Below are 25,709 nucleotides of genomic sequence, written 5' to 3'. Positions count from 1 at the left end.
GCTTGTATCACTATCAGCTTCCCTCTTAGAACTGCTTCTGCTGAATCCCATTGATTTTGGATCATTGTCTTTCCATTTTTATTGTCTCCACGTATTTTTTTTTATTTCCTCTTTGATTTATTCAGTGACCCATGTTTAGCAGCATATTATTTAACCTCCAAATGTTTTTACCTTTTGTAGTTTTTTTTTTCTTGCAGTTAATTTCTAGTCTCATAGCATTGTGGTTGGAAAAGATGCTTGATATGATTTCAATATTCTTAAATTTATTGAGACTTGGTATTAACCTTCACAAAAATAAAGAGAGTTAGGGCTTTGCTCTGGAAGAGGCTTTGGCTTATGGAAATGTTATGGCTGGTTTGATCTTCTATCTAGACCACTCAAATTCTCTCCATATCAGCAATAGGGCTGTTTCATTTTCTTAGCACTCATGTGTTCACTGAAGTAGCACTTCTAATTTCCTTCAAGAACTTTTCCTTTGCATTTACAAGTTAACTAACTATTTAGTGCAAGAGGCTTAACTTTTGGCCTATTTCAGCTTTCAACAAGCCTTCCTCACTAAGTTTAATCATTTCTAGCTTTAAATTCTCCAATTTAAAGGGAGAGGTGTGCAACTCTTCCTTTCACTTGAACTCTTAGAGGCTGTTGTAGGGTTATTAATTGGCCTAATCTCAATAATGTTGTGTCTCAGGGGATAGGGAAACCTGAGGAGAGGGAGAGAGTTGGAAGTACCACCAGTTGGTGGAGAAGTCAGGACACACACACGTCAATTAAGTCTGCTGTTTTATGTGGTGAGGTCCATGGTGCCCCAAAACAATTACAATAGTAACATCAAAGATCAGTGACCACAGATCACCATAACAAATATAACAATAATGAAAAAGCCTGAAACATTCCAAGAATTACCAAAATGTGACACCAATTTGCAACTTGTAAATGCAAATACTCTTGGAAAAATTGTGCCAAAAGACTTGCTCAATGCAGGGTTGTCACAATCTTCAATTTGTAAAAAACAAAAGAAAAGAAAAAGAAAAAGAACACATACACAGTATCTGCAAAGCTCAGTAAAGTGAAGTGCAATAAGACATGGTATACTTGCACATAGCATATCATTCCATTTATGTGACACTCTAGGTTAGGTATAACTATAGAAATAAAATTCTGATCAGTGTTTGCCAAGGGTTAGGTAGCCAGGGGAAGGGCTGATTACAAAGTAGCAGCATGAGGGAATTTGGGGAAGGTGATAAGACTATTTTTTATCTTGATTGTGCTGTTGGCTGTTGATTATATGACTCTGAATTTGTCAAAACTCACCAAAAAGATTGAATTTTACCAAAGGTAAATTTAAAAAGTGAATAAAATGATACAATGTTATATGAATATATAGAATATTAAATTCTATTATACTATAGCATATAAAAACTGAGTAAGTCTATAGAAGACTAAAAGGTAGCTTGGAAAAATGAAACACCAATGTGAATAAGAAATAATTCAATGGTCAACTTTTCTATTGAACTTTTGTTATATTTTGAAATTATCTTGCAATACAGTTAAGTTTCAAAACTTCATTAAAAAGAAAGAATATAAAAAATAAACAATTTTAATTTTTCTAAAAATTTTGACTAAATATTGAGATTTTGTTTATGTTAAAAAAGCAAAATACATGTTTAGTCAGCTTTTTAAATAGATTATTAGTCTAAACATAATCACTGGAACAAAACGCTGTTTCAAATTCTTTAGTAAACCACCCCCCCAAAACTTTACTAAAGGTGTTTTAAATAGTTTTGCAAAGTAAGAAGGCAGTAAGGCACTTATCTTGGCTTTAGAGAGAAAAATCCCCAAAGGAGGCTAAACATGTTAAGAGTTGAAAAGGTAGTTTAATTCAAATACGTGTTACATTTGAAGTTCTCGCAGGATATCTATGTGGATCTGTTCAGTAATAATTATAACTCCGTGATAAGTATTATAAAGGAACACAAACAGGTGCATGTAGAATCTCAGATATGAAGAGTTTAACTTTCTCTGAGGCCTAATGAAGGAGGGTACATGTGAACTGAGTCTTAGAAAATGAAGAGGAGTTGGCTGGGTAAAGTAGGGGACAGCATTCCAAGTGGAAGCAACAGTACATGGAAAAGCATGATGGTGTGAGAGATCATGATGTGTTCCACACACTGTAATATTCAACTGGATATTTAATCCAGAGAGTAGGAGAGAATTCAAGCTTGGAAATACAAACAGAAAAAGTTAAATGATTCATTTATCAACATAAAAAATATCATTCAAAGGAGATTTCACCAATAAGATGGTCTTCCACATGGACCTCCTAGTAAAGTATTAAAGCAAAATCCGCATATACTTTGACTTACTATAGCACGTCTTAGAACTTTGATAAAGGAACACAGGGAAGAAAAGGTAGAGTACCTTAAGGTGTCTTGCGACTTCTGGATTAAACAGAGGTGTTTTGATGTAATGAAAAAAGAGTGTTGCAATCCTTTTTCTGAGTCCTTCAAGGTTCTCATGTTTGACTCCTCTCATCATAAGGTCAACCTCCCTGTCAATCAATTCTAGAATTTCCTGAGTCAGTTTACATTCATGTTCCTGTGTAAAACACAACCATATTCAGTATAGAATTTTAAAAATCACCCCAAACAAACTGAAAACTACATTCCAAAGGTAACAAAACATTGCTGACATAAGTATAAATTGGTGCCACTAATTTAGAAAAATTTTTGACATTATCTAGAACTTAAGATATGCATAATCTACAACCCAGCAATTCTACTCTTAAGTGCTTTAAAAAATGTGCACGGAGTCATCGTTCACACCAGCTCAAAATTAGAAACAACTAAATATCCATAAATAAATTGATTACAAAAATAATGACGGCTTATTCATACAGTAAAGTATTATCTGATATATGGACATGAATTAACTAGAGCTATATACAGTAACAAGTTTAAATCTTACAAATTAATGTTGAGCAAATGAAGCAAGGCACAAAATAATACATACAGTCTCATTCCATTTAAATAAAATCCAAAAATAAACAACACTACACCATATTATTTAGAGATGTACACAGAGGTGGTAACTATGAAGAAAAATCAAGGAAATGACTACCATGAAAGTCTGTATGGTAATTACTTTTAGAGGACGAGAGGGTGAGTTGCAGATATGAAGAGAAAGGGGGACGTTGGCAATATCCTGTTTTGGGGCCAGAGGGCAGTAACAAGACTGGTAGTTTTATATTTGCTAAACTATACCCGTGTATTTTATACATTTTTTTCTGCATGTTTATATAATTCACAATAATCTTTAACAAAGTAATAGAAATGATGGTGATTGAATAAGAAAGCCCAAGTAAGAGTGAAGTGATTAAAATAGAAGGATTTAGAAGTAATAAAATGGAAGTAAGTTGCTCCAACTGCCCAAGAGGGACTACAAAAACCATAGTTTGAATGAAGGAGTCAGAGGGTAACGTCAGTAACTGTAAAATAATGCTCTTCTCTTCTTTTTAATATGTACTTGGTATGGCTAATACAAGAGTCTGCATCAGTGGTCTTTGACCCTGAGGGCACATTAGAATGACCTAGGGAAGATTTTAAAAGATTTTAACAGTGCCCTCACACTTGAGAATCTGATTTAACTGCTCTGAAATGGGGCCTAGATATCATTCCTATTCATTTATTCTCATACTCTCTCTCCCTTTCTCTGTGTATCTCTTTCTCTCTTTCAAGCTCTCCAGATGATTCTAACATACACCCAGGTTCAAAATTCACTGGTCTATATTAGCAACTGTCATCAAAATAATACTTATTATTTAGTGAGGGCTCCCTATTTGTAAGCATTGAGACACATAAATTATATATTTTATTTATATTCTATATACATACGTATGTATAAATATATACACATATATATGTGTGTATCTTCAAAGCAACTAATTTTACAGATGATGAAACTGATTTTCAGAAATATTAAATAACTAATTTACGGCTGTGCAGCCACCATAAACACAGCCAGAAATCGAGTCATGCTTAAAAGCCTTAATCCTCCATCAAATACTGTTAAATAAATGTATATGTGGATATATTAGGTTAAACATATTAAGACATGCACAACTTATCTTTTATGAGTCCATCCTTTGGTTTTTTTAATTAACCAGCTAATGGCCCTAATTATGTCAGGTAAGAATATTTCTACTGTACTCTCTACCTGCACTCTCCTTTTGCCAATTTGGTCTTTCTACTGCCCTCTACAGATACCATGCTTATTTCCCACCTCTGGACCTATGGTTTCTCCCTCTCTTCCTATCTCTAGCTTCAAAGGCACAGTCACTTGACAAACATCTCTGAAAAGGCTGTCCAGAAAAAAGGCAGTCAATGCCTTATTGAGTCCATGCCTCTGCTTTCAAGATGGGCAGGAATATGAGAGACCTATGGGGACTTACCTTCCAACAAGAACCATTTACTCAACTACTTAAAGTGCCTTAAATCAATAACTGATGAGGAAAAGGAGGTAAAAATACTTATACTGATGCTGCATTAAAACTGCTAAAAATAAAATTTTCATTAAAAAGTGTGAAAATATATAGCCAATAATTGCTGTTTTATTGAACTGAGTTGAGTACTAATCTCATGCTGTATATATCTACATTCATTGCAAAGTTAAGGATACATTTACATTTAGAATATTCATTGTGTTATATTTACTTTTGTATGTGTCATAATATATAGTTTGAGAACTTGTAGATAAATGTTAATGCATAAACCATATCCTCCCCAATATAGTTGTTCACAAAATAAAATTCATATATATAGACATTTATTATCTTTATAATTACTTAATACAAACCATCTTGTTTATTTTAGTGTTCAATTTTTTTATTGATAGTGGTAGTGATACCCAAAAACTAAGAGAAACTAACGTACCTTTACAGTATGTTTGAGTGTTAACAGCACATCCAGTCTCTCATCTTGAGAGATATTTTTCAGCACAATGCAGTTATAGATGTTTTGCAGCTCTCTGGCTCTGATGGTGAATTGTGTATCCATCTCAATTATTTTGCCATCAAATGTTCTCCATAGCTTTGGAGCTGAACACTTAAAAATAATGATTATAATTATCAGTTAATTAAAAGTTCAAAAATAATTTTGTTCCTTCTACTATAAGTTAACCTTATTATCATGTGCTTTATGGAATAAAACTATCACTAAAACTTAAGAAAATTATTTGAAGAATTTGTAGACCATGGGAAAGTAAAACAATTTAGGGAAAAAAATATGAGAGAGCTTTAGTCTGCAGAAGTACAAACACTTCCTCAGGATTCAGAATTTGCTACTAATTTGTACTAACTAGTATGATGGTTAGCTTGATGGATTTATGAAATAACCCCTGGGGAACAAAGCATGCTATTTAGAATGCTAAAAATATTATCTACTTGGTTCAATTATACTGAGTTGTATGAATGTGTCTTGATCATGCCTTGCCAATTGAGAACAACCCTTGTGGAACAACGATTACAATCCTCAAGGCGTTAGACCTACAGATATAGCAATATGGGACTCAGTTACAGTTCTGTTTCCTATAAAAATAAATCTATAACAAGTTCACAGTTCTTCACAAAGCAGATGTCCATAGGGAAACAGCTGTATTTAGCTATTTTAGCAGTGCTGTGGCCCCTGCCTCCCTGACAATGGCTAAGATTCTCACTTCCTACTTCCAAATCTGGCTTGGTGCCTCCCAACATAGCCCGTCTCCTGAACTGAGGGTCAAAGATGGAGCCAACTTGCCCTGAAGCTCATGTGAGGAGTCCCAGGCTAAGAATTCAGAGATAGGAAATGGAGTGAGTCCTCCACTGACTCAGGACCACAACAAAATATTTAAAGACTATGTTTGCCAGTGCTTTTGTTCCCTCCTACTCAAACTATTGAGACTTTAAGAGAAGATGCATTGACCTAGAAAGAGCACAGTGAAAATTCACTGACTCTTCTACTTTAAGGTATAAAGCTGCTCAGTTTCTTTCCCTGATTATAATCTATCAAAAAGGAGGCTATGTTGATCACGATTTCTAACTGTCCAAATGCTGCATTTTTGTAGACTGATTGGTAATTGCTTTGGAGACCCGTAGTCCAATTTATGCCATACTTGCAAGCATTTAAATCTTAGATTTGATATAATTTAAAGTTTAAATAGAAGCCTATGTATCACAATAAATCATCAGGAATGTAGAATAGCCAAATAGAGAAACCATTTAAGGCTGTATTTAGTATGACAGTAGTATGAATTTTTAGTTACAGCCTCAATTTACCTTTAATTTTTTTACATTTCATATTAGCTAAATTACATTGAAAGCTACAAAGCTACCATTTAACAACTATATTTGATATGTTTTCAAAGTAATGGCATCATTTTCTGATCAAAGGTAAAATGAATGTTGTGCAGAGCTAGGAATCTTCATCAGAAACTTTAGATCCTCAGTTCTAATTTTAATCTAGCAAATGAGAAGCTGCAGCCCTATGATTAATTTCTATTTTTAAGCCATAAATCTAATATTAAATAATATAGAGTTAATTAGCAGATTGATAAAATTAATAAAATTTATTAAGGATTACAAAAGGGAAATAGCTCAATAAGAAAATATTTTATGATTTAATTATTATCACTTAGAAATTTTTAAAAATATATTGTTTTAAATGGATACAGCCTTGTTTGGGGTAGGCCTCAGAGTGTTACTGAAATCTAATGTTTGCTGCAAAGCTCTTTTTAAAACCTTTAAGGAATAAGCAATCTTAGGCTAAGTTTCATATAGCAATATTCTAAAGTCTAAAGCCTTAATCTTTGCGCACTGTTTTCCTCAGGGTGGCTCTATTAAATGCAATTTCCCTTTTTCCAGTAACGTGATCAATACCTTTAGCTCTTCAGGCTGATAAGTTATTTCATTTGTAATAATCCACGTACAATAACCTTTTAATGAAATGCTTAGTCCATCTACTTTATCGTGGTTTTTTTCAGCTGTTGTATTGATTTAACTCTACCTTTCCTCCAAGTTTTTAGCCCCATCTAAGATACTGTGATATAGTAATACCTTGGATTTTTTCCAAATATATTTAACATCCAAATCGTTTCTACCCTTCGATTTTTAACTTAAATCCTAACTTTTCTATAAAGATTCCTAACTACTATGGTTTGAAACCACTGAAATCACTATTATCTGTCCTATTGCACATGTAAAAACACACACACACACACACACACACACGCAGTGGGGCAATGCAATTTGTTCTATAATTATAACTATTTCTCCTTACAGATTATAAGAAATAAATTTCTTATGTAGTCTTATATATTTCACAGGGCCTACAGTATTCATTCATTCATTCAATAAGTATTTATTGTGTTTACTATAAACTGGTCAGTGTACTAGGTAGCAAGTAGATAAATTCTAATTTCATGAACTCTTAAATCTAAGAGCATAGAAAGATTAATAAATAATTAAAATAAAAGTTGATTATGCTTGATGATGCAGGTAAACAGGTAACTACAGTTTGATATGAAGCACTTAACTGGTGAAAAGAAAATAATATCTAAGACAAAACCTGAAGAATAACTAGGAGTTAGCCAGATTAAAGGGAACTGAGTGATATAATCAAAGATTCCTAGATTTGAAGTTTGAGTTCCCTAGTGTAAGCACTGAAATGACATTAAAAAAATCTGTTTGGCAAAGTTGTTTTTATATTTGGATTTATTTCTGCCAACACTGATAACCTGGTCTTCAAGTCTAAGCTTCTCTGATTGCAGGCCTTAAGGTATTTCTTTTATTCTGATGCAGGAAAATGTCGACTTTGCTTATTTCTCTTTCTATGTCTTTTTTTCTTTGAATGCTTTGACTGCAATAAGAGATGTACAACAATCATGTTCTTAAATTACTTCAGAAAACAGGAGCATAATAAATTCCACTTAGCTGCCAACAAATGAAACAGCATAGACTCTGGAGGAGAGGAACAGAAGAACAGCAGGAAGACACATTTTGAGGAAGGGAAGGTGGAGAGATAAAAACCTTGAGAGCAGCAAGCTTCCACAAAAGAGAAGAAATGGCTGCACTGTGAGAGACGGTCTTTTCTCTCTCCTAAATTAATACTCTAGACCCTCAGGGGACAAATTAAGAATAACACTAACCCCCCAGAGCTACTGGGTAGTGATCAACTTTTCTTTTACACAGCAAAGTGGTTTTGTCCATCCATAGAGGACACCCCTGTGTACTGTGGTACTCAGAGAGAGTCAAGAGCTGGTTGCATTTTTCTATCCTATTACCTGTTGGCCACCTGAGTAAGGAGAAAAAAAATTAAATGACACAGCTAAAGTAGATTGCAGTTTTTTAGCGTGTGATTGTGAGAAGTGGTGTGTAAATCAAAGAGAATCAAAGAAATAAATGGCCTTGACTCTAGGGAAAACCTCTTGCAGAAATTCAAATTGTCTCTTTACACAGTTTGGGTAAGCAGTACCCAAGATATATTAGAAACTGATTGATGATTTTTCATTCAAATTTCTTGACCTGAATTTCTTCACCTCTGTCAATTTGTGAGTTTTTAACATTTGACAACCTGTGGATGTCAATGTTTGATGTGATAAAATTACAAATTATTTAACTAATGCTTCAAAAATCTTTAAACTTTTTATGGAGAATGAAGGCTTAGTATAGAATCCCTAATAACTGATTAGTTCATTGCTTTCATTGGACTAATTTAAAATAGTAATCATTCACTACTCAGAGAAATTCTGTGTCCAGGATAAGAAGATAAAAAATATTAGTTCAATACACTACATAATACTTAGACACACTGAAGTTAAACTAAAACCAAGCCATAAAATTTTATTTTCCAGAATTATTTCCAAATTATGGGAAAGTAAATATTCTCTTTACATATCTATATGTTATGGTGCTAAATGTGGATCTAAAATCCGCGTTATGGCCCTGGTTGTTAGCGTTAACATTTGAAAAAACTCTGACCTTATCTAGCCTCAGGGATTACTTATAAGCTGTTTTTTCTTAGCAATCAAAAAAACTGTAGAATAAGTTACTTCAAGTTTCATGAAATCAACACTGACTCCTCCTGAATATTTATTGGAGACAATGCTAGGCATGGGTAGGGTGGGATAGGCATAAAACGGAATAGAACTGTTATAACTATTTACAACAAAAGACTATAAAATCTACCTTAACTATTTTCTATGATGTTTATCATGGCACCATATACAAAAAGGTGATTTAAATGACTTTGTATTAGAATAACAACGATTTCACAATTTACTATAACAGGTTAAAAGCAGGTCAGAAGTCACCGTTGGTCAATATTTTTAAAGAATGGACTAATTAGGCTACGTAATGGGCTGGGGATTGACCTCAAGTGCAGTTGTTCCATTCCGTGGTTGTGTTTTGTCTTGCCCTGTATAACACTTTGGTCATAACTGAGGTAAAATTCTCTTGTATCAGCTAAAATGTCCATTTCCTCTAAGTCTTAGCCTGGGGATTGGTGAGATTAACTGGTTTATCAGCTCGGGTGACCACAGGTTCAGAACCCCAATTCTAAAACCTATGACCCACAAAAAAGCCTTTCCCTTGATTTCTACAAGTTTTTGTGGCTAACTTTTCCATCCTTCCTGTCATCTTCTGATCCTGCATCTTTGTGTGCTGCCCTGAATCAGTCATTAAGGCCCAGTCATTTCTCTTGCTCCTTTTCCTCTTATGAAAAAAAGAAATCATCTTGCACTTAATATTTCAATTATTAGTGATATAATTAATGGAGTTACAAGAAGCCACATTGTGTCTCACTGCCTTCTAACTGTCCTCCCTCTACTCTCTCTCCTGGCAACACTCGAAAACCTCCGTTTTCCTGGGATAGAGCAATTCTTCCCATACTCAGGATCCTTTAGGGTCTCAGATTCTACCCCAAAACTTATCAAAGTATTTACCAAAAAATCTTCCTTCCTCACAGGAATTCTCATGAACAAAATCTCCCCATCTCATCTTTTCTGGTGACATTTAAAGAACTTCTTACAAAGTTATACTTCATGACAGAGAGTAATCGTCATCAACTGGCTCCAGAGGTGCTTTTATATGTTGGGACTTGATCTACCTTTGGACTCTCTATAATTTAAAACATGTTTAGGGACAATGCTAGACATGAAGCTGGAGGTTGGGGGATGGGGTGAGGGGTGTGCAGGCATAATGAAGAATAGACATTGTATAAGTATTTACAACAAGAATTTAAAATCGCTTACAGGAAACAAAGCAGCAGATGAAGCACAAGCAGGAAGTCCTGTACAAGGTTCAGCCTTAAATAAGGAAGGTAAGTACCACCCATCTTCCCTGTCCATTGGCACCTGAGAGGCCTCCAGCTCTTTCTTGTGCCCTGGGTCCATGCTGTCCTCTTAAGGTTAACAATCAGACACATAAGGAACACAGTTCCCAGTGATGAAGCTGGATTCAACATAGAGCAATTTGCTAAAGGAATAAGTTTAGTTCAAAATATGACTCTGGAGAAGTATGAATATTATGGCTTCCATACAGTAGAACTCAGCTATTCTAGAATGAAGATATTCAAGAATTTGAAATGATAGTATCTACGTTGCGTATTTTCTCATAGTACCTGAAATATAAAATTACAAATCATTGGGGCTTCCCTGGTGGGGCAGTGGTTAAGAATCTGCCTGCCAATGCAGGCGATATGGGTTCGAGCCCTGGTCCGGGAAGATCTCACATGCCGCAGAGCAGCTAAGCCCGTGTGCCACAACTGCTGAGCCTGTGCTCTAGAGCCCACGAGCCACAACTACTGGAGCCCGCACATCACACTACTGAAGCCTGTGCTCCACAACAAGAGAAGCCACTGCAATGAGAAGCCTGCGCACCACAACGGAGAGTAGCCCCAGCTCGCCACCCACGCACAGCAACAAAGACCCAATGCAACCAAAAATAAATAAATAATTTTTTTAAAAAAGATTACAAACCATTATTTCTTTCCCTTATTTTTCCTCCCTACCTTCCTCCACAAGCACTTATTGATACTCTGTGATGAGCACTGAGCTAGGATATGAGGCTATGCAGATAAAAGATGGCTCTTGCCTTAAGAAACTCAGAATCTAGGAAGGATTTAGACATGTAAACAGATATAATGAAAACTGACCACTATGTACTAAGACAAAAATGAAACAGAGTCTTATGAAGGTATATAGTACAGGCTAAAGTAGGAGGATCAGTGATCCTTCCCGGAAGAAGGGACATCTGAGCTTGTTTTGAAGGGTGACTACTTGGTTACTGAAGAAGGAAGGAAAAGATGTTCCATGTAGAGGCCACAGCAGATGCAAAAGCATTGAGAGCATGTGGTCTTTCTGTGAACGTGCAAGTAACTGAGCGTAGCTGAAACAGTATGGCTGTAGTGTGCAAGCAGAGATGATAAACAACTGTGGGATGGGTCAGGTGTGCCAAGAATCGACTATAAAAGTCCTTGTTCCTTGAGGGCAACAAGGAGGGCCAGGGGCAGAGTTGTGTTGAATGAGGTCCCTATGGCAACAATACAGATGATGGAGGAGGGAATTAAGAAGTGAGACTGGAGGTCGAAAGCCTCATTTGGGGACATAAAGTAATCCAGATGGGAAGGAAATCCAGATCCAATTAAATCAGTGTCAAGCTTACACACACAAGGCAAGACCTGTCTCATGACAGCCTCTCAGAGGAGATAGGGAAGCAGGAAAGGGGAGCTGTTCCATAACATCTCAGAAGCTTCCCATCCTCTCCAGTGCCAGCAGGATCACAAGGCATTCCACCAAGACTCAGATTAGCTGTGGTCCAAGTCTTTGTTTATGTGGCGTATTTGGATACACGCAAGGTCATCAAGGTGCATGGCAGAGCCACTTCCCTGTAGGCAGTGGTAGTGAGTTTGGAAAGGAAGAAGTAAAGAACTGAGGAGATTATTAAAGTAATAGAACAGACAGTTTGGTGGCTAAGTGGGACGTCAAGAACAATGCCCAGGTTTCTGTCTGAAGCAACTTAAGTAGATGATGAAACATTCACAGAAGATAAATTATGCGAGTGTTACAGAAGAGGATCAGTTTGGAGGTGAGGGGTCAAGGAAAGGTAAGATGATATGACTCAGGGGTTGACATGTCAACTTGAGGTTTACTCTGGGGACATCCAAAGAGCAATGATAGTAGGCAATTCAGGATGTGATTTGGAAGCTCTTAGGAGAGGTCTGGCCTGGAACTGTAGGGAGTTCCAGGATGCAGGCAGTAGTTAAAACCACAAGAAAAACTGAGATCAAACAGGAGAGCATATAGGTAAGGTGAGTGGGGGGCATTTATAGTATCAAAAAATATGGTTTTTAAGAACAAATGTTCTCAAATAGCAAGAATCATACAACCAGAATCACTACAGGAGAATATCTTGAAGAACTCCATCCCTTTTCTTCTGGTGGCTGGATTGGCTTTTAATTGTTTGGAAAGATCAAGTTTATAAAAGGAAATTGGTCACTATGGAAACAGGCTATTCAGTATCAAGCAGGCAGTTTCACCACAAAAGGGTAATTACTTTAGTTTTTCTCTTAATTGTATGTTTTCATGGTTTTCAATAATCATATATCCTTTGGGTCAGAAATTTCTAGTCACTTAATGAGCTGGTGAACAAAAGCAGAAACACTAGTCTATAGCTATTTCCCCCAGGTTGCTTACTGTGGGGCACTGCAGATCCAGACATTCTGTGACTTCAATACTCTACATTTTATCAGGGTGTGCAATTCATCTAATTTCTATAGCCAGCCTAAGTCTAAATGAACAGAGTCACAAAGGTGGTGTCTCCATTTTTCCCTTCATAGCTCTTTTCTTAAGAACACGTTAATTTTATGTGACTTGTCAATCGTTATTCTAGGCTGCAGTGAAAATCTAAAGCTGTACAAGAAGAAAGAAAAATATATACAAAATTTAAATAAATATGTCACCAAAATACTAAACAAAATCCACACAAATTCTTACAATGTAAGTCTCTTCTTTAGTTCATTATTCTATGTTTTTAAATTCAGGATACATTCATATTTAAATAATTGTTACTTCAATAACCTTATCCAAAAAAGCTTGTATCGATGCTTCCTGGTTAGCCGTATAAGCGATGTATCTATGTCTCCCAATGGAAGCAATTATCTGGGTCTCTTTTTCCAGGAGTTCACACAAAGCAGCTTTCCTTTCAGCTCCAGTGAAAGACTGGTTAATGAGTGCAAGTTCTTCTTGCCTCCAGACTAGAGGAATAACATAAAAGACTCTTGAGTTTTTAAAATCCCACATCTTTACAGAACATTTTTTACTATCACCTCCAGACAAGTGTATTTTATTTTTATAACAATTTAAATAAAATTATATATGAATAGAATCATTCATATTGTACACCTGATATATGAAAAAAATAGGATGAAATAAAAGCTGAGAGACGTAAAGCAATAAAAGTAGAGTCAAACTAACAGAAGCTGTAAGACATCAGTACAGATCATGTCAAATTATGCCTCCAAGTAAGCATGCACACCCCCAGTACTGGAACAAATATGGCTTGGATTTGTGGCAGCCATGAACGTGTCCTGCTCAGATCTCCCTCCAAGAGAGTGCCTGTAGCTAGGAGTACAGGTGGCCAACATTACCAGCAATATAGCACTTCGGATCTGCCACCATATTGGAGCAGAGGCCACACTTTTCCCACACTTACTCCCAGTCAATGAGTAAGAACCATGGGAGAAGCAGGGCCTGGCCATGTCTGCCCAATAGTGGTCTCTTCTGTGGTCAATCAGAGCTGACCGTCAGGCCGGCTCAGACTTCCTCAGAACTCTACTTGTTTGAAGATCTCCATCCCTCGTCCTCATTCCTTCCCTCTCTGCTTTCACAGGTTGTCAACCTACATCTCAATCTGAAGACTTTCTTTGCCCTTCCCTGCTCTCTCTTCCCTTTATCTTTCACTTCAAACTCCATCTTGGTGTCTGCTTCCCCCAGTACCCAAATTGACAGTTTTATGTAGAAATGTTGACTTCAATTATTTTCTTCATTATTAGCACTTTTAGAATGATTTTCCATTTTTTTTACAAAACCCTAATTATATCAGCAAATGTTATAAAGTAATTACATTTAAACTTTACTCAAACCAATGAATTAAGTTAGAATAATATTTACAATATTTTAAAGTGTTTGTTACTATCAACAAAGACTGTGATGCACATTACTATATATAAAACAGATAATCAACAAGGACCTACAGTATAGCACAGGGAACTCTACTCAGTACTCTGTAATAACTTATATGGGAAAAGAATAGATATATGTATATGTATAACTAAATCACTTTGCTGTACACCTGAAACTAACACAACATTGTAAATCAACTATACTCCAATATAAAATAAAAATTAAAAATAGAATGTGTTGCATGAAATACATCCTAAAACCAAACCATAAAATGCCAAAGAATAGTACTTTTATAAACTCACTTTACCTAAAGATTACACCATATTCTCAAAATTAACCTCAGAAAATACAGAGTGCAAGATCCTATCCCAAACTTAAATAAATCAAAATGGCTGGGCTCAGAATTTTTTGTTTTAACAAGTGTTCCATTCAATTCTTATACATGTTAAATTTGGGGAAGAAAACTGTTTTATATCCCATATTTCAAAAGTGTCAAACTTATTTATATTAAAGGAAAAATAATGTTGGAAAGAACCTTAGAAATTAAACAGTTCAACACCCCTCCCCATCTCCCAGCAGCTTGGACAGGTTTAATTTGCTCACCCTGGTCCTGGTCCTAGCCTGTGAGGCTAAACAGTCAGTCTATTCTTTGCACCACATGGCATCGAAGACAGCTGTCACAGTCCACTTAGGTTTTCTCTTTTCCAGACAAAAACACTTCCCTTTCTTAAATTGCATATTATTTGACATAATTTCATACCCTATCCAGGCCTAGTTCCTCTTTAATATATGGCATACCAAACTTCTGACAAGATGGAGGTTTATATACAGGCTGTTAACACCAACTCCTCTCTCCTAAGTTCTTCTAGAAATGATACAGGAAACATGAAATGGGGGAGGAGAGGGAGAGACCGGAGGCAGTTCTGGAAATCAGAGAGAGGTGTGATCCATGTGGTAGAAATCTCAGGGCAATTTCCATAAGACACAGTGCAGATTTGACTGGAAGACACTCAAGGAGGCACAAAGGTCGTCCCCCAAACTGCTGTTGTCTCATCTCAGAAAGTGGACCCTCTAGCAGAAGGTAGTAAACCTTAACTCAGGACTCAGAACTAGAGAAAATGGTAGGCTATGAATCCATTTGATAGTTTACCTGTCTTAAGAACGTCTTTGAAAAACTTTAAGAAGGAATAAAAGAAGAATGCTTACATTTCAAATCATTGCAGAAAAGAGTAAAAATCATAAATGTTTGTGCATAAAAAGACAAAAAAATTAGAAATAAAAAGCATAAAGCAAGATGAGAGAAGCAAAATCAGGCATAATCGTTATATTGAAAAATATGAAATGGTTCGATTTTTTTGACTGAAAATAAAATATTATGGTTTTTTAAAAATTCAATGACATGATGTTTTTGGAAGGCACAAAGTGATGCCAAAGACTAAGGTTAAACATAAAAGGATGGTAAATATGAACAACAAAAAAGACAGATACAGGGCTTCCCAGGTGGCGCAGTGGTTGAGAGTCCGCCTGCCGATGCAGGGGACACGGGTTCATGCCCCGGTCCGGGAAGATCCCACATGCTGCAGAGCGGCTAGGCCTGTGAGCCATGGCCGCTGAGCCTGCGCATCCGGAGCCTGTGCTCTGCAACAGGAGAGGCCACAACAGTGAGAGGCCCGCGTACCGCAAAAAAAAAAAAAAAAAAAAGACAGATACAGCAGTATTAATATATTGAAAATAGGGGGGAAAACACTCAAAATTCATCCCTTGGGATAGAAGATAATTTTATGATGAAAGGTATGACTCTCATGAATATTTACACTGAAAATCACATCCCATCAAGCTATAAAAAGCAAAACTTGTATCAGTTATAAACACTACTGTGGTGAGTATATTTTATATTATATAAACATAAATAAAATACAAATGAGTTAATCTATGACAGTCAAGTAAAGAAGAATTAAAAACAAAAAATATCTGACACAGTATGATTAACAAATTTAAATTAATTAATATACATCAAGCTCTGAACACCAAAGTCTGAAAATATATCTTATTTTCAAAGTTCTATGAAGCATTTATATAAAGTTATATAAATTCTAGGAGTAGGAATGGAAGAAAACATAAATCCCCCAAATCAGAAACGTCGAAAACTGCATTTTTTGACACAGTACAATTCAACTACAATTAATAACAAAAGTTTAAAAAAGAAACATATTCCCATCTGCTTGGAAATGTAAGCAATACTATCAAAAATAACATTTTAATCAAAAAAGAAGTAAAAGGTATGAGTGTCAACAATTAAGGAAAGAAAAATAAAAGCACTACATATCAAAATGCATAGGATGAAACAAAAATTGCAGTAAGGTCAATTTGGGAGAATTTTACATAAGTAAGCCTCATATTTAAATCAGGCACCTGAAAAGTGTGTATTGGGGCAGGGAGCCGGGCAGAGCTATAAAAAGATGTAATGTATGTGACAGTTAATCACAAGCCTCCTCTGGAAGGTCATGTCTTCTGGGCACACCTCCCATTCTCCATGATTACTGAAAGATAACAGTATGGCTTTGATCCCCTGGGACATACATTTGGACTGTGAACCTGAACTCATTTGAGCCATATTTGTTTTCTGCTCTTCACAGAACATGGAAGCAAAACAAAAGTAGAAACAGTGACCTACTGTTCTTTATTCTGAACAAACATTCCAAAAAGTCACTCTAGTCTTTGACATTCACCACAATTCTTTTCAATGTGAACTTATTAGGTGCTTTACTACTGGAAAGCCATATTTACTGCATTAGCCATGTAATTCTTTCCTTTTATGTAGAGATGATTTATTACTTTATTGTCAGAATGATGAAGCTTCAGAGTCTCATGAACTACACTCTGGCCACAGAATCAAGCCTATTTTTTATCTTAACTTCAAAAATCCTAGTTCCCTGATCTGGTTATTATATCAATACTCGTCAAAATCCTATCACTTCTTCGCCAATTCAAAATACTCAACTGCAATTTTTGAGCAATTGTTATCTGAAAGAACTCTATAAAGTTTGATGGTACATACAAAAGTGAGAAAGACATAATGCCTTCTTGAAGGAGCGAACATGTCTCTGCCTCTCCCTAGTTGGATAGACTGTAAAATCCTTCCACTGGGACAGAATTTTTGTTTGTCATTACATTTATCTTTACCCCAAAGCCTGACATTTTTCACCATTAGTTTTAAAGACTTCCTTTGGGTAAATCAACTCTTGACATAAGATTACTTCCTCTTATCTTCTATTAGATATGATTCAATCAAGTAAAATGTATTCTTCCAGGCATGATTACTCTCTCATCGTGTTGCAGGGATATTTCAGAATATATTACATTTATATATAATTTATATAATTAGAAATATTTTCCTTCTTCTATTAAAATTTCAAGTTTACTTTAATACTAGTCCCTGCGTCGAAAGGTAAATATCTCAAGTCATGTTGTTTCTGGCCCTCCTCTGTTATAACCACTTCCTTTCATGATATCTAGTTTTATAATTTTATATTATTTCTTCCTCTTCTCAAATTTCAATTTGAAATAATCCTGATCAGGTCAAGGACTTGTCACTTGTGTTCTTTATAAGAATCCCATTCTGTCTCTTACCAGAAATACATTATTCAGATACTGTACAGTTTGGTCTATTCGAAAAGAGGATTTGTAAATTTAAAAGCTAAATTGTGTTCAGCAAAAGGATTGTAAATTTAAGTGCTAAATTATGTTATGAAAGTCCAGAAAATCCAAGATTGATGAGCTTATCATTTAAGAGTAGTTTTACCAACCAAAAAGCTTTAAAACTTTGACAATATCCATATACTAAAAGGCAGTATATGAATAAAGAGGAAGATTGCTTGCTTGTGGAAATAATAACTGAGAATATTTACCTCATGGGATTATATGGATGTCCCCAGAAAGCAAATAAAAACCGAATGATATTAGTAAGCGTATTTTACTTCCCAGTTTTACATTAGAAACCTTTGGGACCAGTAATAAATTTAGGCCACTAGGATATTTAAGCTATTCTGCCAACCTCAAAAAGCAATACACGGATCTGCTAGATAAGTCCTGGGTGAATCTGGAGCTATACATATGTGTATTCAAATACAGTTATATCCATATATATTCAGATTTTGTATTTTGCTTAAATTATTAGTATGACTTTTAAAAAGGAAACAACCCAATGAAGCTAATTAGAAATATGAAAATAATGGACCTTAATTCCAATAAAATTCTCCATCAGATGAACAAACTCCCTGTAAATCTACAGTAAAGGATAGAACATGGCATCAGAAAAATACCACGACCCACTACTAATAAGGAATAGAAAAACAAAGGAACCAGGAACAGCTATATAAAACTGACTTTATAACTGATTTGACAGTTTCCAGAACTATACAGAGAAGACATTGAGAAAAATGAGAGATTCTTCCTGCTTTCATAAAATATATGCTCCCTGGGAATGATAATAAAAGCAAACAAAAAAAATTGGAATCCTACATTAGTTTGCTAGGGCTGTCATTGCAAAGTACCACAGACTGGGAGGCTTAAATAACAGAAATTTATTTCCTCACAGTTCTGAAGGATGGAAGTTCAAGATCAAGGTGATGGCAGGATTAGTTTCTCCTGAGGGCCTTTCTCCTGGGCTTGTAAAGGGCCACCTTCCTCCACTGTCTTCACATGACCTTCTCTCTGTGCATGGCTGTGTCCTAATCTCCTCTTCTTATAAGGATACTAGTCATACGGGACTAGGGTCCCATATGAGCTCACTTTTTCTTCATTAGTTCTTTAAAGGCCCTATCTCCAAATACAGTCACATTCTGAGGTACTGGATGTTAGAACTTCAACATCTGAATTTGGGGGGAACATAATTCAGCCCATAACAGATGTCAATAACCTCCAATATTTTTAAAGAAAAAGATATGAAAGCAACCGGTTCCTTTCAAAGAATACATTTATCTTATAACCTTAACTTACATTCTTGAACAAATTACCTAATTTCCAGGGTCTGAAGTTCAACTATAAAATGAAAGGATAGCACTAAAATATAAAGTCCATACACGTTCTAAAATTTCTGAGATCTAATAAGCTTGCTATTTCCAAACAAGAAACAGCAGAACATACAATATTTTGTCGGTCACTGGCAGTTTATACGCATGTGCTTTTTAAAATTCTTATCACACACTGGAAGCCTGAATGGAAAAAAACCAAGAAAGATTCAGACTGAAAGCCCAGGGCCAGATCTGTCAAAGGACTGGGGCCAGCGAGTCTCCAGAAGCTAGAAGTCAAGGGACCTTGAGATCAAGAGGTAATAATTAGAGATGAGTCAGAAAACACCATTTCCACAAGTTAAAACAAGACAAAGGGTAGAAGATTCAATTCAACAAACATTTATTAGACATAATGAACAAGGTCCTATCTGGTGTCCTAGGTACAGACATGGACAGTTAAGAGAATGGTATGCACAGAGAATAATGGGGCAAGGAAAAGAGGCTCTGAGCCTAATCCATGTTGATAAGAGACGTTTCCTCAAGATAATGACTCCTATACTGAGTCTGAGATAAGAGTGACCAGTCAGATCAATGAAAGAAGTTGCCCTCAACATACTGATATAAGAAAAAAAAAAGACATAAAAATCAAACACTGTTGGGTCTTCCCTGGTGGTGCAGTGGTTGAAAGTCCGCCTGCAAATGCAGGGGACACGGGTTCGTGCCCCGGTCCGGGAAGATCCCACATGCCGCAGAGCGGCTGGGCCCGTGAGCCATAGCCGCTGAGCCTGCGCGTCCGAAGCCTGTGCTCCGCAACGGGAGGGGGCCACAACAGTGAGAGGCCCGAGTACCGCAAAAAAAAAAAAATCAAACACTGTTGCCCAGAGATAGTCTTGTCTTTGATACAGCATATTATCTTATATAGTTAAATTCATTTTCCTAAATTGATATCATTTTGCTTTTATTACTAAGCAACAGGTTACCTGGAGGAAAAGTTAAACTTTATTAGGAGTTGTAATTCAAACTATGCAATTGTCACTATGAGCCACAAGGGGGCAACAGTTTCAAACACTGGAGTAAAGAATATGGAATGAAAACTATAGTAAATAGAAGAGCTATGTAAATTACTGAGCTTGTGAACCAGAATTTTAACTACAACAAAATAGAACTTTAAATTATTCTTAGAGTTCTAATTTAGAATTTTAGGCCTGGAAGAAAACTAAGAGGTCTCTTTTATGTAAGAAATTTCATTTCCATTTTCTTCCATTTATCCAAGAGATAGATGTATTACTATTGCTTGTTAGACCTAATGTTTAATTGTATCATCTTCAGTACATAGCATATTATCATATAGCTATTTAAATAGACCTGATATCTGACACCTAAAATTGTATTCGATTAGAGAGGAAAGGATGACCTGAGTAACAGAGCACGTAGTAATGTCCACAAATAAACAGTATATAAAGAAACAACGTTATAGTAAGAAAATTTAAAGTTAATATTATGAATAATCATAGAGAAGTCAAAGACTATTATTTCTTTGGATAAAAAGACTGTATTCAACTAAAAAAATAACTGAGGCTACTTTTAATTTTTTTAATTCTTCTATGTCATCACAAGAGCCCAACTTCACTTTCTGGTATCTAAGGTAACAAATAACTCTTCTGTTCTGGTTACTTCTACTTTAGAGGTACTCTTGGGAAAGCAGAAGCTAGAGACAGTTGCATGGCTACATCCTTGGGTTTCCCTTCATTCATTCACTTATTCATTCTACCAGTATTTGTTGGGCATGTGAGCTAAACACAGAAAAAGAGATCATCCAAAAAAATAAATGAGTCATTCATTTACGGAGCTTACAGTCCAGTAGTGAAATTAATGTTAAAAAAACGTATTGTGGTGTTATAAATGAAAAGTTGGTGTGCAGTGAGAACCATAAGATGATAATAGGATGTCCCAGTTGCACTGTCAGTCACAAAAGGCTTTGCGTATGTGATATTTAAGCTGAGATTAGAAGGTGGGTATTAGGGAAAAGCTTCAAGAAGAACAGTGTATATACTGCCCAAAGTAGGGAGTGATTGGCTTGTTCAAGTAATGGAAGTTTTTAACTGTGTCAATGACTAGCACACATCCTATGGAAGAAATAAGCCATAAAATCAAATGTGTAGAGAATATATATACATATACATATATATATATATTTATAATCATTAGTAGAAGGGAATAAAAAGGTATCTCCTGTAAAGAGCAGAATCAGAGACAGAATGCTGGACCGAGGGGTTCAAGACAGTTCAACTCTGAGTTCACAAATTCCCAAGACCATCAGAGAAACAGACTGGAGAATACTTTCTCTTTTTATCTCATAAGGATGAGTAGCAAATGAGATAACATATTAAAACTGAATAATTCACAGAGCTGTAGTCACATTTTATTCATCCATTGTTAATATAAAAGTGTTTCCAATTTCATACCAGCCTTAATTCTTGTCCCAAATGTAAGACATTATTCATCTTTTAAAATTCTCTAGTCCAGATACCCCAGACATTTTCCTAAAATAATAAGGTCCCCCTTTTGTCTTTAGTAAACCTGTTTTTCCTACTAATGAAAAATTATAAAATTAATATTTTATGCAAAGCCTATTTCAAACTTACGTTCCAGTGCATTGTAAAGAAGTTCAAAATCTTCTTTTGTTTGAGGATTATGCCTCCGGTAATAATCCAATTTCATCCACTCTTCTTTTTCTCTTATCTTCCTTAGTTCTTCCTGTGCTTCCCACTGCAACCTTAACATTTTCTGTCTTTTTAAATTGTCTACCACAACTTTAGCATGCCATCGTCTGTAGTAAGTCTGTATCACAATTACCTATACTTAAAGAAAATAAAATATGGTCAACCTTATTACACAATGAAAGGCAACAATGACTATTTCTATTCCAATTCAATAAGTACTAAAAAATACTGAGAGTCTAGTTTCAGTTCTATGCCATGTATTCTCACATACATTATAACAGGAAGGTCATAGATAATGCACATCAGCTATCTGAGTTTGAAATCTAGTAGCAAGTATACCTTCACAGGAGGCAGTTAGTATGAAGTTAAGAGCAGAGGGTCTGGAGTACAGCTTAGTTTAAATCGTCCCTCTGCTACTCACTAGTTAGTTAATTTGGGTAAGTTACTTGCCATCTCTGTACTTTAGTACCCTCAGGTGCAAAATAGTGATAATAATACTATGCATATAAAGTGCTTACCTCAAGCCTGGTACACCACATGTCCTCAATAAATACTATTATTGTTATGAATACTATGTATTGTTATCTACTTTTTCTTAATTGTCATTAGCATAGGCTCATATCTTTTAAAAAATGGTATTTACTAACTACACAGTGGGTAGGTTATATGTGGAAACCACCGAAGCAAACATGTATTTATTAAATTGTAAGAAAAATATATACGTCTGAAGGTATATAATACAGTACTAGAGTCACAAAAAGCTTGTGATATAACTGAGAGATTTTTTGTTTTTATTTAGTAAACTCATTTAAAAAAAGTAAAATATAGAGAGGCTAGATCAAGTTTGAGGGTAGAGAATATGCTGACACGTCCCTTCCCCTCATCCTAACCCCTGATGACTACAGAAAAATTATAGAAGCAGAAATCAATAAAGATATTGGATCATACTGAAGGAGTCCTCCAAGAGAACAGAAACTTTAAAGAATTCCCTTCAAGAAAGGAGGCACGTGGAATAAATTGAAGAAGGAATTAGTGTTACAGCTCTTTTAAAATTTGTCTCAGGTTTTCTGGTCCACACCGGAAAACCCCCCACGGAGCAGGGGTGGAATTTGAAGGAATCTACAGCCTAATCATGCACTGGAGAGGCAAGCTAGAAAACACAGAAGTGTCTCTAAGATGTTTCAACCCCAAAACTGGTGGATCCTGTGAGCAGAAGGGGTCTTAGGGCAACTAACAAGGTGACTGCTTGAAAAATGCAAAAGGGACAGGCTCCTCTAAAACAATTTAGGTAAAGAGCATCAGAGGTATTTGCCTCTAGGCAAGAGTGGTTGGTGTCCCAGAAAGCTGGTGATGCCCAGAATGAATAGAAGCCCCCTCTCCAGAAAACTAGCTGCCTCCCAGAATCAAGCCTTGCGCATCCCTGAAAGCCACTGAGGTAAGGCTACAGTAAACAAATATGTTGTAGCACTTTGGACATCAGAAATTTCAAATACTCTTGAGTACACACCCAAGAGTAACCAAAGATTTGACAACAGCCAACAGAATAAAAGGTTCCTCATTCAGTGTAGGAGAATTTACATTTGTGTGAAAGAGAGTTACTAGAACAGAGGTTCTCAAAGTATGGTGGCCAGCCCACCAGCAGCAGCAGCATCTGGAAAATTGTTAGAAATGCGGATTCTCAGGCCCACCCCAGAGTTAATGAATCAGAAATTCTGGGGTGGGCATGGATTCTGTATATTTACAAATTTTCCACATGTTCTGCTGCATGCCAAAGTTTTAGAACCACTCTTTTAGAGTAAAACAAAACAAAGCAAAACAAAAAACAAGACCAGACTAGATAGAGTTAACATTTTCAGAGAGAAAGGAAAGGCTGTTGAATCAATACAAAAGAAGGAACAAAAGACAGTGACAACATTTTTATATTTGAAATAAAAAAAAAATCAGTACAATGTGTTTATCTTGGGGGCCATTAAACTTGTTAAACTCATTAAGGATACTAAAACACAGTTGTTTAAACAACTTAGTTTTTCCCTTCTCGCATGATACTCCAGGGATTGGCAAGCAGTTTAGGACTAGTAGGAAGCTCTGTGCTATATTACAAATGGCTTCCTACTTGTGTTTCCTAGTGGCTGATCTTCTAGTCAGTAGAATGGGGGAAAAGACAAAAGAACTGCAATCCAGTCACTTTAAGAGCAATACCCAGAAGGGGCACACATCATTTCCCCTCACATTTCTTTTTTCCAGGCCTTAGTTCCTTGAACTCACCAACATAGAAAAGAGGTTATAAAATGCAGTTTTCAGTGTTGCAGCCTCATGCCCAGGTTAAGCTTTACTACAATGGGAAGAACAGGTTCCTATAATCTATTCTGCTGATCTACAGAACATGCAGAGTCTAAGAGGGAATTAGTAAGCAAGAAACTTAGACAAGAAAATCTTTTAGAATGCAGGTTGAAAGGTCGTAAAAATTAGAAAGAATGGAGGAATATTAAGAGCCATGGAAGATAAATGTAGACATTCCAAAATATGTCTGATACAAGTTCCAGACAGAATGAAGAAAGTTGGATTAGAGAAATTGCTCAAAGTATAATAGAAGAGCATTTCCCCAAACTAAAGACATGAGCTCCCAGATAGAAAGGATCCATCACCAAGTCTCAAGCACATCACAGTAAGATTACTAAGGATTAAGTGAAAATCCTAAAATCTTCCAGAAAGAGGAAACAAAGAACTGAGAATCCCATTGACATCAGACTTTTAATCAAAAACAACTTCAAACATATAAAATAAAATAATTTTGAAAATAAGTTTGAATCTAACCTTCTACACCCACTCAGACTAAAACCCCAAATGAGGTTCATTCAATAGGACTTAGATGGTTCACCTCCCATGTGTAATATCTGAAATAATTACTAAAGAATATGTTCCAACAAGAACAATAAAGAGGGGGAGGCCTTCAAGACAGCAGAGGGAGTAAGACATGGAGATCATCTTCCTCCCCACAAATACATCAAAAATGCATCTACACGTGGGACAACTCCTACAGAACACCTACTGAACACTGGCAGACCTCGGACTTCCCAAAAGGCAAGAAACTCCCCACGTACCTGGGTAGGGCAAAAGAAAAAAGAAAAAACAGAGACAAAAGAATAGGGATGGGACCTGCACCTCTGGGAGGGAGCTGTGAAGGAGGAAAGGTTTCCACACACTAGGAAGCCCCTTCACTGGCGGAGATGGGGGGTGGGCGGGGGGGAGCTTCAGAGCCATGGAAGAAAGCACAGGAACAGGGGTGAGGAGGGCAAAGCGGAGAGATTCTCGCACAGAGGATAGGTGCCGAGCGGCACTCGCCAGCCTGAGAGGCTTGTCTGCTCCCCGGCCTGGGCGGGCGGCGGCTGGGAGCTGAGGCTTGGGCTTTGGAGGTTGGATCCCAGGGAGAGGACTGGTGTTGGCTGTGTGAACACAGCCTGAAGGGGGCTAATGCCCCACAGCTAGACGGGAGGGAGTCCGGGGAAATGTCTGGACTTGCCTAACAGGCAAGAGACCATTGTTTCGGGGTGTGCGAGGAGAGGGGATTCAGAGCACCACCTAAATGAGCTCCAGAGATGGGCGGAAGCCGCAGCTATCAGGTCGGACAACAGAGACGGGCGTGAAATGCTAACACTGCTGCTGCAGCCACCAAGAATCCTGTGTGCAAGCACAGGTCACTATCCACACTCCCCCGGGAGCCTATGCAGCCCGCCACTGCCAGGGTCCTGTGGTCCAGGGACAACTT

At 36.5% G+C, this 25,709-nt stretch overlaps 1 protein-coding gene and 1 non-coding gene across 3 annotated transcripts in view; one reads left to right on the top strand and one right to left on the bottom strand.

Annotated features, from left to right (window-relative positions):
* The window catches only part of IQUB (IQ motif and ubiquitin domain containing), a 131,674-nt gene that overhangs the window by 82,716 nt on the left and 23,249 nt on the right, over positions 1-25,709 (bottom strand). For both annotated transcript variants that reach the window (XM_089917458.1, XM_089917457.1), the window contains exons 7-10: positions 21,866-22,076; positions 13,105-13,280; positions 4,929-5,099; positions 2,419-2,595 (exon numbers count right to left, since the gene is read on the bottom strand). In XM_089917458.1, the coding sequence (XP_089773584.1) occupies positions 2,419-2,595; positions 4,929-5,099; positions 13,105-13,280; positions 21,866-22,076 (735 nt within the window). The remainder of the gene's footprint in view (positions 1-2,418; positions 2,596-4,928; positions 5,100-13,104; positions 13,281-21,865; positions 22,077-25,709) is intronic.
* Positions 22,974-23,033, top strand: LOC115801769 (U7 small nuclear RNA). The gene has a single exon (XR_004022101.1). It is a non-coding gene; the product is annotated as a U7 small nuclear RNA (small nuclear RNA).

The sequence above is a fragment of the Delphinapterus leucas genome, chromosome 9, assembly GCF_059928025.1.
Source record: "Delphinapterus leucas isolate spDelLeu-1000000601 "Yukka" chromosome 9, BTC_Dleu_Yukka2, whole genome shotgun sequence".
Taxonomy (NCBI): domain Eukaryota; kingdom Metazoa; phylum Chordata; class Mammalia; order Artiodactyla; family Monodontidae; genus Delphinapterus; species Delphinapterus leucas.
This window is presented reverse-complemented; position numbering and strand designations above follow the sequence as displayed.